This window comes from Eleutherodactylus coqui, chromosome 2 (assembly GCF_035609145.1).
Source record: "Eleutherodactylus coqui strain aEleCoq1 chromosome 2, aEleCoq1.hap1, whole genome shotgun sequence".
NCBI classification, from domain to species: domain Eukaryota; kingdom Metazoa; phylum Chordata; class Amphibia; order Anura; family Eleutherodactylidae; genus Eleutherodactylus; species Eleutherodactylus coqui.
Window position 1 is genome coordinate 172727019 of NC_089838.1, and position 14155 is coordinate 172741173.

The 14155-nt window shown below is 41.8% G+C and overlaps 1 protein-coding gene across 2 annotated transcripts in view; it reads right to left on the reverse strand.

Moving 5' to 3' along the window:
- Positions 1–14155, reverse strand: part of BCAP29 (B cell receptor associated protein 29) — a 49700-nt gene that overhangs the window by 11775 nt on the left and 23770 nt on the right. For both annotated transcript variants that reach the window (XM_066591936.1, XM_066591937.1), the window contains exons 4-6: positions 11026–11176; positions 9556–9691; positions 7361–7472 (exon numbers count right to left, since the gene is read on the reverse strand). In XM_066591936.1, the coding sequence (XP_066448033.1) occupies positions 7361–7472; positions 9556–9691; positions 11026–11176 (399 nt within the window). The remainder of the gene's footprint in view (positions 1–7360; positions 7473–9555; positions 9692–11025; positions 11177–14155) is intronic.

Consider the following 14155-nt stretch of genomic DNA (forward strand, 5'->3'; position numbering starts at 1 on the left):
GATTCCATAGCGTCCAGGTGGCTTGGAAATTGTCTAGTTTCATCTCGTCTCTGGCACAAAGCTCCTCCATATATTTTATGTGATCTAACTCCTCCAACCACATTAGCCTGGAGGGGGGAGTTGATGACTTCCATTTTTTTGGGATTACCAGGCGCATTGCTTGAATGAAAAATCTCAATAGAGAACCTTTTGCTTGCTTCTGGGAGCCCGGGAACATTGAAAGTAATGCAATCTCAGGAGTCAGCTGTATTTGATTCCTACTAATTGCAGTGTAGAGGGAGTTGATCTCCCGCCAAAGAGGACAGATCAGTGGACAACCCCACCAGATGTGTGTGAGTGTTCCAGTTCCCGTCGTGCATCTCCAGCAGGTATCCGGATACTGGGGGAATATTCTCGCCAATCTCGCAGGTGTCTGGTACCAACGTGTTAAGATTTTATAGTTTAATTCTTGTAGTTTGCTGGACATGTTTATTTTGTGGGTTAATGTATAGGCCTTTGCCCATGACTCCTCTGAGGGTATGGTGTTCAGTTCCCCCTCCCGCTCCAGCGCTCTGTTACAATGTCGTGTGTCTTCGGTTAGGAGCATCCGATATAGATTTGAGATTTTATGTTGATCTGTGGGGGTTGAGGTGCATAAATTCTCAAAGGGGGTAGTGGGCCGCCTCAGCTCTTGCATATCCCCCAGTGAGCCAATATAGTGGCCTAGTTGTAGGTACTGAAACCACGCTCCGGGATGGGGCTGCCTCCCTCCCAGGATCTCGCTTAATGGTTTAAGGCCAGTGCTAGAAATCACGTCTTGTACCCTAGGGATTGTGTCTAGGGTCGTGTCAGTCACCTCAAAGCCTCGCAAAAATGGGGGAGCTTCTGGGTTTCCTATCAAGGGTGTGAGTGGGCCCGGTCTATGGATCAGATCTGTCTTAGTCGCAGGGCCCATCCAGGCTGTCACCATATCTTCAATGAATGGGGACAATCCCAGTCCTCTGTGTTTCCCCCTACCGGGTAGCCATATGATCCCTCTACCCTGGCCGAGTGTCATGTCTTGTTCCATTTCCACCCATATCTTCTGTGCTCTACCGTGGAGAAGATCAAGAATGCGCTTAGATAACGTCGCCCTATAGTACAGGGCTATGTTCGGGACTCCCATGCCTCCTAGTTCTCTCGGGCTGGTTAGGGCTTTCCATTTGCGTCTAGGTTTGGTGCCTCCCCATATAAAACTCATGATTGCCTTTCTAACCCATGCCAGGAAGGAGCCCGGTATAGCGATTGGGACCGTCTGGAGGATATACAGAAACCTCGGAAGCGCATTCATTTTAACTGTGCTGATCCTTCCGAACCAAGATAACGGGACTCCCTTCCACCTAGTAAAGTCAGACTCTAGTTTAGTTATGAGGGGTATGTAATTTTTTGCAAAAAGTTTGTCTGGATCTGTGGTAAGTACTGTTCCTAGATACCCCATCTCCTCCGATTTCCATTGGAACGGGAGGGATGGCTTTAGGGTCTCGACTTCTATGTTTGGTAGGGTTACATTGAGAATCAGTGATTTGCTTAGATTGACCTTGAAGTTAGATAGTTTGCTAAATCGTTTAAATTCTTCTAATATATTGAATTTCTTTTTTAGATTAAATTATTTTTATTAAAACTTTTGTTAGTTATTTTTTAATAAACATAAATGAACATTTATAACCCCCCACCCACCTTCCCCCTCTTTTCTCGCTCACATTCGCCATGGGTAATTTTGTGAATGTGAATTTTTGAATCTATAGCATGTGAATTTCTGCTGTGGAAAGAGCAAGGCTTTTTCGTGGCTCTTCCCCACTAAATTCAATGGGATAGAGAAGATCCACCATCAGATGTGTTGTGGATTCTGTACTGGATTGCCTGCAGATCCACCACAAAATCCAAAGATGCATAAAATTATTCTTAACCCTTTCCAATCCAATTTGTATCCTGGTTTTCCTAGGGGGCTTACTCTTTTTCTGCTATTATACAACAGTGCTATATGCTGGCTAACGCCAGTACTGCATGAGGTGACACGTTGGATAGGCTCTGACAGCAGAGAAGCTGGCAATATACAGTAAGAGACCCCTGATGGTTGTCTTACAACTTCGGAGCTGTACAGCCCTAAATCATAATGTCTTCAGAGGTCAGACAGTGGATTGGAAAGGGTTAATATATATCTCCATCCATCCAGCCATATACACACACCTACGCACACTATACTCACCTTTCCAAGTCTGTCCATCCCTTGGTGAGATTTCACTGGTCCCCTGGAAAGCTTTGGTCTACTGACCCTTCCGGATCAGATCTGCTACTGATTTATCCATAGCAAGTCCAACTGGTGTAAACTTCGCCAAACAGTATAATCAGCACCACCCAATGCTATAACTCTACAATGTAATGCTCAGGGTAATATTAGCAGTATACTGTCAACATAAAAGTGCAGTAGTGCAGTAAAAGGTATTATGGGTAACCGTGAATAGTGTAAGGTGATATACACAGCATAATACCCCAACTTCAGCCAGTAATGCGAACCAGAAATAAAATAGTCGTAATTATACAAATGCTTTAAAATGGTATATTTAAATAGAATTATTCCATTTATCCAGCAACATTTTTGGCGTGTCCAATCACTTAACTGGGATAATATTGATAATTGCCTTTGAAAAATATTGTACATATTCAATAGTTCCCACACAGATTGCAGCAGATCATTGGAGGTTCCAGCAGTGGTGCAGCCAGTGATCAACAAACCTTTGGGAACCACTTAAAGTAACTGCAAAGTGCAGAATCCACTTAAGGGCTCTTACCCACTTGCGTTTTTTCAACGCTGCGATATCGCTGTGTTTATTTAATACAAATGTCAACGGGACTTTCTAATGTTAAAAACGCATTGCAAGTTGGTGCTTTGCAATTTTTGTGCGATGCGTTTTTAACATTAGAAAGTCCCATTGACACACGCGTGAAAAAAACACGCAAGAAAGACGCAAGTACGCAAGAGCCCTAAATCAAATGAAACTTCCCTCATGTTGTAAAATAAGCTACTTTTAAAAAAAAGTTGAACGAATTGTAAAGCCCCTGCAACGCAACATGTATTTCCATGGAAAGGACGTGACATATCAGAATATTAGCAGGAAGAGAAGATAGTTAATAAGCTCATTCAGTTCTCACTGCCAATGTTTATAGCATGCTGGATATTCACTCACGTCATTACTGAAATTCAGTACAAATATGAACAATCCCATGAATGAAATACTATTCTTCTGCCAAAACAGACTCTCACTTCGAGGTATTCTTCTCTCAATGCTTTGGACAATATATTTGCAGATATTATTAACTACTTACTACTAGGAACACAGTTCAAGACAGGTAACCATCTACTGCATATTCTGTCTTTTCACTGCAAAGGAAGAAAATACAACAAACTTGATCCACTTTATTGATATTTAACCCCTTAGTGACCATCCCATAGTCATTTTACGTCCTGGCTTTGTGGGCTTTAATCCCCAGGGCTGTAAAAACACGCTTGCTCTAGAGATTAAAGCCGCGGAAGCTGTGGCTCCTTATGGTGGATGTGAGATCTGGTGGACGCATGCGCTGTAAAGATGGTCTATAGGCTCTTATTGTTACGGGCTTTTAAGCTGTTTTGTTGGTGAATAAAAATGAACGCCTTTTGCATATTACGATGTGATATTGACGCATTAGGCTCCTTTGAGATAGGATTACCTCTATATGTGCCACACGAGCAATATGCTAGTGCGCACGCGCATTATATTCTTCTGACGTACGTTATACACGTGATCCGTTTAAGAGTTGGTCATGTGGACATGCATCTTTAATGCATGCGCTCTCCGAAGGCGACGATGCGGCAGGTATGATGTTTGCTCTTTGAGATAAAGCGGGAGTTCCTGAGATCCCATGCATGCGCACTCCGACAGGAGGATACGCCAGGAACTTGTCATGGGTTAAAGGGGAGTGGGTCCCTGAGACTTACGATATTTGGTTGTTGAGATACCATTATTAACCCTACCCAAGGGACCAGCAGGGACGGCTCCGTATTGCATTATAAAGCAAACCAGTGTATATGTAGGTGATTCGGCCATGAGCCGGTTAGTTTATTAAATCAGCGTGCAGATGATCACTAGCAATTTACCTTCACACAGCTGTACTGATTTTTGTAATTTTAAAGTTTGTATTTATATGTGTCATATTGTCTTTATTAGCCAAGCTTGATAAAGGCCCCTTGGATGGGTCGAAACGTCACTGGTTATTTTATTGAGGAATAAAGAGATAATTTCTTTATTCATCTGATGCTGCCTGGACCACACTTTATTTGGATAATCATACTGCCTGGCAGAATAAAGTTAACCTAATATTTATACCACATGTCAACGCCATAAAAATAAATCCCCCCCAAAAAAACAGTGAAATCTTTTTTCTTCCCCATTGACTCCAGCAAAAAAAAAAAAAAAGAATAATTTATTCAATACCTTATATCTCAACTTCTCATGACTGAGATGGGAAAACCTGGCCCCCCTGCTTCCGACCGCATGTTGGAAACAACCGAGCGCTTCAGCCCAGTAAAGTTTGTCTAGCTCTTATTGAAGTGAACCAGAGCTGCAGAAACAGTAAAGCATAGCGCTACACTGCTTCCATAACTTCCATTCACTACAATAGGAACTAAGGAAACTGTACTGGGCAGAAGCGCTCGGCTGTTTTTGTAGTTACCGGACGGGAGGCTGGTAACTATAGCAGTAGTTTCCCAACTCCGCTATGAAAAGCCGAGATGGGAATACCCCTTTAATTTTGCATTTTAAAAAGCAAATGTGCAATAGAAATTTTTTTTTAGAAAGAACATTTTGAGGAGCTAAATTGGTTTCAATTAGTGTCAATAAATTAGTAATGTGGTTCACTATAAATAAAAAAAAACCTTCCACACAAATTTATAAAAAAAAAAAAAAATCACGGCTATAGTAACAGAGCTCCAAGCTTCCTATGAAAAGATTTTTCTCTGATGTCTCTCAGATGAATCTTCCCTAAAGGTAGGAAAATGATTCACACAAGGTCATAACTAATTATACAGTGAACAGGTTTCTCTATTTTACTAATATCACACACCCAATAACAACCAATGTGACATCTCAAACTGGCCCAATCTGCTTTTGTCTCACATCGATGATCCTTTAACAGTAAACGTAGCAAAAAAAAAAAGGGTGAAGCAAAGTCCCTTTTACACTGGCCAAAAAATGCTCGTTTCTAGTCACTGTCCCATCGAATCATGCCCAGACATCAGTTGACAAACAAAAAACACTAGTTTTGCATTGATCGCATCTTTTATGCAGGTTTAAAGATCATGCAAGCTGTATAGGGATGAACCATCTTAAAGAGGTATTCTGGTCATAGGCATTTTTTCCACTTGATGGGTGAAAACTGATGAAAATCGGTGGAGGTCTGACCGCTGGTGCCCACACTGATCCTAAGAAGAGGGGACCCTTTTCCTCCCTATTTGAAGAGCTGAGGTTGTAGACTCCCAATTCTGTAGTGTTATTGGGGGGGAATGGAACCACTGGTCACACATGCGCAGCAGTGGCTTCATTCCTCTCAATGGCGCAGACACATAGCCGAGCGCAACATTTAGTTCTTTCTGTCTGCCCCATAGAAATTAATGGAGCAGCAATCATTTCTATGGGGCAGACATAAATAGCCGAGCGCTGTGAATGGGTGAAAACTTGAAAAACCATCCTATAAACAGAATACCCCTTTAAAAACTATGACCATACTCATGATGTACATGGATGTTAACCCATTCCCGCTGCAGGGCGTAAGTTTACGTCCTGGGAGCGGGGTACTTCCCGCAACAGGGCGTAAACTTACGTCCTGGAGATAGCGCGGGATCACATATGATCCAGCGCTATCCCGCAGCGGGAGCCGGCTGTCAGTCACAGCCGGCGTCTCGCTGCAGCAGCGGGGGGGGCATCGGAGATGCGCCCGCCACTTTTAACCCCTTCCCTGCCGCGATCTAAGTAGATCGCGGCAGGGGAAGAGTTCACAGCGGGAGCGCGGCTCCCTCTGTGTCTCCGGCCGGAACTCGCGATGTCATCGCGAGAGCCCGGCCTGTCACCATGGCAACAGGACGCCAGACACTGGCGTCCTGTATTGCCTATGCCTGAGATCGCTGTATGAGCGATAAGGCATGGGAGAGCAGTAGCTCTGCCATGCCTTATGACAGCGATCATCAGGGCAGTGATTAAAGTCCCTCAGAGGGACGCAAACAGTGTAAAAAAAAGAAAGATTTAAAACATGAATTTAAAAAAATGTAAAAAAAAAAAGAGTAAAAAAACCATTTTTTATGCTTTTTCTCAGATTAGCATAAAAAAAGGTAAAAAAAAAATAAAACCCCACATATTTGGTATTGTCGCGTCCGTAACGATGCGTACAATAAGTTGCACATGCTTTTGACTGTGCACTGAAAAAAACGCTAAAAAAAAAGCTAAAAAACTGAGGCAAAAATGCTCATTTTTAGCATTTTGCCTCACTAAAAACGCAATAAAAGTAATCAAAAAAGCCGTATGTACGCCAAAATGGTACCAATAAAATCTACAGCTCGTCTCGCAAAAAATAAGCCCTCATAGAGCTCTGTACATCAAAAAATAAAAACGGTACGTGACTTTGAATGCAGCAATTTAGAATAGAAAAAAGGTTTCCAAAAAAAAGGGTTTTTATTGCAGAAAAGTGGGAAAACCTAAAAAAAAATGTTAGAATTTTGGTATCGTTGTAACCGTACCGGTCTGCAGAAAAAATGGAAAGTCTCATTTATGCTGCATGATTAACGGTGTAAAAAAAAAAATAAAAAAATCTATGGCAGAATTGATGCGTTTTCTCTCTCTGCTATCATTAACAAAAAAAATTAAAAATTTACAATATAGTCTATGTACCCAAAATTGGCATCGATAAAAACTACAGTTCGCCACGCAAAAAACAAGCCCTCATACGGCCGCGTCCACGGAAAAATAAAAAAGTTATGGCTTTTGAAAAATGGAGATGGAAAAATACCAAAAAAATCGCTTGGTCCTCAACGCCAAAATAGGCCATGTCATGAAGGGGTTAAACAAGCAATGACCAAACTGCCATATCATTAATCGGCGCTCATTACAGGAAGGAAATCTATCAGCGTAAGGAGGACTTTAATATTACTTCTTTCTTTACAAGTATTATAGGTTTCGCTTTCTTTTTGCTAAACACTATATTGAAAAAAAAACAAAACAAGGATGAGATGGGCGAGACAACCCTAAGTGTAAATATGGTTGAGAATTTCAGTGGTTGAGAAGGTATATCACATATATTAAACCCAAACAATACTCACATTCTGCCATTCTACGCAATTCTTCCTTGCCCTTTTCAATTTCATGCTGCAATGTTTCATTCTCCCTTTTCAGTTTTTGTTCTTTGTCATTGGCTTTACTCGAATCCAAAACCTTCAAAATAAGAGAGCATGTAAATGTTCATTAAGAAGTTGAATACACATATACAGTACAGCAAACTGACAAATCAAGCTCAAATGGCCTATGACAACACAAAATACAGATTTGTACTCCCGTTACAGTAAGGCTTGGTCAACACTATGCTTGAGCCCTCAATCGGAGGCATCAGGGGCATTTCCTAAAGTATACCTCTGTTGGAAGGTTGTGATATATGCCACTATATGGGCAGAGAGCAGCAAATGCTGCAAATTAGGTCCCATTGTTAAAAAACAAGGAAAAACAAAAACATGCATACCACAAGATACACATTTTTTGTCTCTGGTTTTCTTTTTTCCTGTAATGTACTACACTATTCTATACAGACACATGCTGACCTGGCATATGCAAAAGAACATGCTTTTGACATACGCAAGATGAATGTTGATCTCAATGTTGATGAAGTTCAGCTCATTGGCATTTGCATTAAAAAAAAAAAGCACAACATAGTTCATAAACATGATGAACAGAGCCAGTCATTTATTTTGTTCCTCAATTTTGCCTAGAGGTTTCTTCAATTTATCATAATATATAACTTTATATTAGCGACAATGGAACAGGATTCCTTTGTCACACTAATTTGTACACCCCGTGTTTGTTTGTTATATATGTAATACAACAGCATCATGTACAGCAAATACTTAGCAGCTGACAGAACATAGACATAGCTGCAATGCCTTTACAAGTCCTAAAAAGGTTGCTTCATCCGAACACCACCTTTCAGAAGGAAGCTGCCAGGGAAAGTGTAGTGTTACATGGTAGCCATTGCAATGTATGGTTATCCATGTAATGCATGGACCTCTCGAGTCCACCAGAGCAGCTCTATGTCCAAGCCCAGAGGGCTGCCCCACAAGACCACCTTTATGGTGTCTACATGCTTTTTCCTACTAGGATATATGGATGGGGTTTTCTGCTTGAACCTACTCATTTTCAGTCTGGCTGGCACCAGCTCTATCAATCCTTACACCTATCTTTACACATCAATTAAGACCATATGATCACATAAAGCTGGTCACAGACAGACAAATTGGACTGGTTTTTGTGACTGTTTTATGAATCAAAAAAACTCAAGGTAGCAGGCATGGACAAAATACTGTAGGCTAGAAGCCAGCTTCAGAAATCCAAGAGCAAATTTGTCTTATAACTTTTAAATACACTAATAGAAAGTAACCCAAATATTAAGTTTCCAGGTGTACAAGCAACTGGACTCTTGAAACTGTGTTCAGCAATGCAAGGAAGGCACGGCTCCATAACTCTATTGCACAAGGAAGACATGGATCATAACGTCACCGTACATCCTCTGTCCGGCCCTGAAGATAGTAAATCTCTGTCTTGGCAAAAATGAATTACACATTTCCAACACAGGTGTGTTCAAGCAGCAGAATGTCCTGCTCACCTATGCCACAATGTACACTTTCAGATAACGTTTCAGGTGTGTATGTAAACATGAGGAATACCACCATTCCTGACCATTATATGATATATATGGCATTTTTCACCACTTTTCCCTTCTGCGGGCTGTATATCTAGTTTTCAGTTTTAGCTGACACTGCGTATAGAGAAAACAGCAGCTTCTGCTATTTGCAGCAAATACAGTTCTGCATCATTTAGGAATTTATACAGAAGGACTGCGCAGTGTAGATGTGATTTCAGTAGCAGTGGGACAGTAAATAACTCACTATTAGCAGCAACACATCTATGCGAGTTTTTTTTTCTTTTACTCCAGCTGCCCCCACCCCCCTCTTCCCTCCAAAGACTTACATGGGCAGCATAGAGTTATCACCTTCCTCTACCTCCTATAATCACATATTGTTGTCTGTGACTAGAGATGGAATTCACACAATCGGGGACAGCAAATTAGAAGAAAAAGAGACCCCTAGTAGCCAGCACATTAGAGGAATCTTTCAGCACAAAAATGTAATTTTAGGCAAATAAAGTGATTTGTACTATTCCTAGTTATCAGATGAACTAGAAGATTAACAAAAGCCATCTAAAAGTTCTGTGAACATTTAAACTATCATAAAAAGGGTCAGAGTGAAACCTTTTTCAGATGTTCATTGTCCTCCATGTACTTTTTTGCAGCCTCATTGTTTTTTTCCACTTGTGCCTTCAAAGCATCACAGGATTCCGTCTCCGTAGCCAACTGCACTATCAGATTAGTTACTCTTCTCAAAACACTGTAAAATAGATGGATGACTGCATCAGACAACATGGTTTCAATATCCTTTCTTACACCAAATATTTCCTAGTAAATGGCTATATTAAAAGACAGACCTAATGTCTTTAAAATTGACCCTGAGCCCTCTGCCCATAAAAGATATAGGCAGAGATTGAATGCAAGAACCAATGTGACATTTACAAAGGCGCATCCCCACTTTGTTTTACCTCTCTTATGCTAGTCAAAATTGAAGGGGTTAAATATCAGAGATAAAAAGTTTCTTAAAACGGAAGGTCTCACAACAGACCATGGATAGGTGATAAGTCTGAACAGTGGGGATCCAACTGCCGATACCCTACTGATCCCGAGTAAACAGGTCCTTGTCCTTTGTCCCCCTCATCTTGCCACCGTGGAATCGTCAAACCGACCCGCAGTGACGTCACACTGAACAGGGCGATGGTCTTGTATGCGCAGCACGACTCCATTCATTTCAATGGTGCTAATGGTCAACTATTTTAATCAGCCTAACTGAAATGAAGCAGCGCCGCACATGTGCAGCCACGACCCCATTCAATGCAATGTCACAACTGGTTGATTGGGTGATCTGCCGTGATAACAACAGGCAGGTAAGGACCCATGTTTTTGGGAATTGGTGGAGGTGTTAGCGGTGGTGTCGCACTGCTCAAATGTATCATCTATCCTGTGGATAGGTGAGAAAAGTCTGTCGTGTGACAACCCTTTTATTCTCTACTGTTAGAGCTGGAGTATGGCTATAGTTTGCAGCCTGACTGCATAGACGTGTTCTGTGGCTTCGGTAATGGTGTGGTACTACACAGGAACGTACTCCATTAATTACGCATGCAATGTACAATAGGTCAAAATCTAACGGTAGACCTTATAAATTGTGCTATCTGACAATATGTATAACCTGCATTTTACCACAATAAAAAACAGCTGTGGGCTTCCAGCATAAAAGAATCAGATGAGCCTGTTGTATGTACTACATCTGACAGCAAGAAAAAGCCTACAGTGTTGACTCAATAATAGTGTCTGCATGGTCAAAATATAGTTTATGGGAGCTGCTCAGAGACTGTAAAATCACATGGAGTAAAGAGCTCAAAAGGACGCTTCCAATTCTGACCTCTAGAGAAAAAGAATGGAGAGAAAACTTTGTTGCCATGGATTTTTAGACTTCTATTCTAATACAAATAAAAAGAATACAATGTTTGGGGAAAATGACTCTTCACGAATGGTGAATGAAAGGTCGCTCTTAGAACACTTTTAGTTTTTGCACTTGGGAATTCTGTCTTTATTTACTGATAAACATGCAAACTTGTAGCGCTTTTTACTTACAGCCACAGAAACAGGGAAAATCCAGAGATATAAAGATTTCGTTGGGCTCTAAAGAGCTTCATATGGAGATGATCATACGTGCTGGCGTAAAGCTTTGCTGACTTATCAACTTCTGAATTCACAGAATACTTTCTCACCTCCCTCACAGCATCTGTAAATAACGAAAATCATACTTCAAATGATAAAAAGCCCTAAAGCATCTACAAATATGAAAGCAGGTAAAAAGTGCTGAAAGCCTTGAAAGAACTGTATTCATAAAGATAAGAGGACAGAGGATCCGTATGCATCATGAATGCAATACTTTTAGGATATCTCTTGTATCCATCCCCTGACTGGAACATTTCAATACCATCTTCACTATGTTTTAGTACCTTCCAGATACAGAAGAACTAATGCAACAATTCATCCAGACGCCTTAAAGAGGGATAATAGTTATGCATTTTATGATTAAGGCCTCATGTCCACGGGCAAAAGAAGAATTAAAATCCACAGCGGATTTTAACTCTTCTCCTGCCCGCGGATCCGCATCCCATAGGGATGCATTGACCACCCGCGGGTAGATAAATACCCGCGGATGGTCAATAAAAGTGATTTTAAAAAAAATGGAGCATGAAAAAAATCTGGGCCATGCTCCATTTTCGTGCGGGTCTCCCGCGGGGACGGCTCCTGCGGGCTTCTATTGAAGCCTATGGAAGCCGGATCCGCGGGAGACCAAAATAGGAATTTACTCACCTGCTCCGGATCTTCCCTTCGCCGCGGCTTCATCTTCTCTCCGCCGCAGCCAAATCTTTTTTCTTCGGGCCGGCGCATGCGTGGGGCACGCAACCAACATGCCCCGCGCATCCACCGGGCCGAAGAAAGAAGATCCGGCCGCGACGGAGAGAAGATGAAGCCGCGGCGAAGGGAAGATCCGGAGCGGGCGAGAGGTAAGTTAATTCTTATTTTTATGCCTCATGTCCGCGGGGCAGGAGGGACCCGCTACGGATTCTACATGGAGCATCCGTAGCAGGCCTGATTTTCCCCGTGGACATGAGGCCTTAGTCCTTAATAGTAATCAATATATAGCACTTTTACATATAAATTATTTAGGAAAGCATGTAGCAACAGTCAAAGAGTAAGAACAACCAAATATCAGAAAACTATATATAAAGGAAGACAAAAAAAAACCAACTCATGTTTTCCAAATGAATGTTAAGACAGGAGATGGGGTAATTTCGAATGGGGAATTATAGCTTACTTTATATAGATTTAAATTTTCCTTGGACATTAAGTAGTCTGTTGCTCAATGCTGAAAAAAAAAAGCTGTAGGGGTGCCATGGGAGGAAAACCGGATCAGATTTTTTATTTTTTTTGACAGTGTATTAAATAATCAATCAACCACATAGAAGTTGTCAGAATCTAATGAAACTTTATACGAGTTTGTGCAATTGTAATGTTCATAGAAGTGATTACAATATCGGAGCAAAAGAATTTGTTTGAAGGGAGGATCTAGTACCCTCTTGAACAGTCACTATGGGCGGGCATGGAAGTATACAGGTTCCGTATTGTATCCTGCAGCATATCGGACCACTTTTGCTGTAACTGAACCTCTTGATTGTGCAAACACGTAGGCTGTCGAAATTGGCGTCTCACATGGTCCCATACATGTTCTAAATCTGGTGATTGAGCAGGCCACTGAAGCATGGTAACGTTGTGGAGACATTCCTGTGACCCCCTTGCGTGTGCGGCCGAGCATTAACATGCTGGAAAATGCCTTCTGGAAGTCCTGCCATGAGAGGAACACGTGGCTGCAGGATGTCCTGAACATATCGCTGTTATTGTCCATTGTACCACTAATGCTGACCGATTGTTGTATGCAATGCCTCCTCCCCCAGTCCGTCACAGCAGTGTGGGCAGTGTGCTGCTCCATGGTCCAGGATTGAGGCCCTCACCCCTAGATCCCAAGACTCGAACACACCCACCATTAGTGCTCAAACTAAACCTGGTTTCATCATTGAAGACAACCAGGTTCAACGCTGTAGCAGTCCAGTTTCGACGTTCAGGACACCACTGCAAATGAAGGTAACAGTGGGTGTGTTTCAAAGGCAGTACACGTAATGGGCGCTGTGAGACCAAATGTCCTTCAGCCAAGCGCCTGGAAATGTTTCTGACAGAGTTCTGTAATGGTGGCGTCACCTGACTCTGGATGGTGGAAAACGAAATAGTTGTAGCCGCCCATGCTTGTCAGACGATCCTTTCTACTGGTGGTGTGTAGAGGGTATCCTGAGCCCGTTCACCTGGTGTGTGGCCTCATGCATCCACTGAACACCTGTTAAGAGTGTGGTCCAGGTCGCGGGCAATTCGACAATACGACCATCCAGCTTCTTGCAGTCCAATAATGCACCCCCTCTCAAGCTCGGTTAACTGGGCTCTTTGATTGTCATAGAGGCGTCTAATGGTCAACAAGGTCTTCACAAGCACAAAAAGAGGTCGCTACACACAAGGAGCCTCCGAGAGCCTATTTATAGGCCAAGAGTGGAACCACTTTTAGAGCCTCAGGTGACAAGACCGTTCATCTAATCACGCCCCAAATTAATTATTTGCATATCTGCCTGAGATGTAACTGCATGCTGAGTTTGGCAGCAAAACGACAACTTCTAGGTGTTTTATTTTTGTTTGTTTTTTTGACAAGAGTGTCTGTTTGGTCACTTTTATTAGTTACACACATAAAAAGGTTACAGGTAAAGGACATTAAACATTATATATCCAATTACATGGTGCTATTTAGCTGCAATAGCAGTCAATGTGTCATTACTGTAATATTTGTGGTTACAGAACATCTTACACAAGAAAAACAGTGAGAAGTACTTCTATAGCAAGCAGACCACACTGAGACACTCAGATAAATGGTCATACAAGTAAAGCATTTTGTGAACAAGAAGTAAGGGTCTCTCCCTAATACTGTAAGGAAGAGAGAAAATAAGAGGAACGATCGAATAGTGGAAGAGAAAAGCAAAAAACACAAGAAAGAAAACCTTCTTGGGGATGGAAGAATAGGAACAGAGGAGAGCAAAAGAAAAAAAAAGCACACAAAGTCAAATTCTGTATTCAGTGGAGTTGTGGAAGCATATCCATGAAATCTGGCCATAAG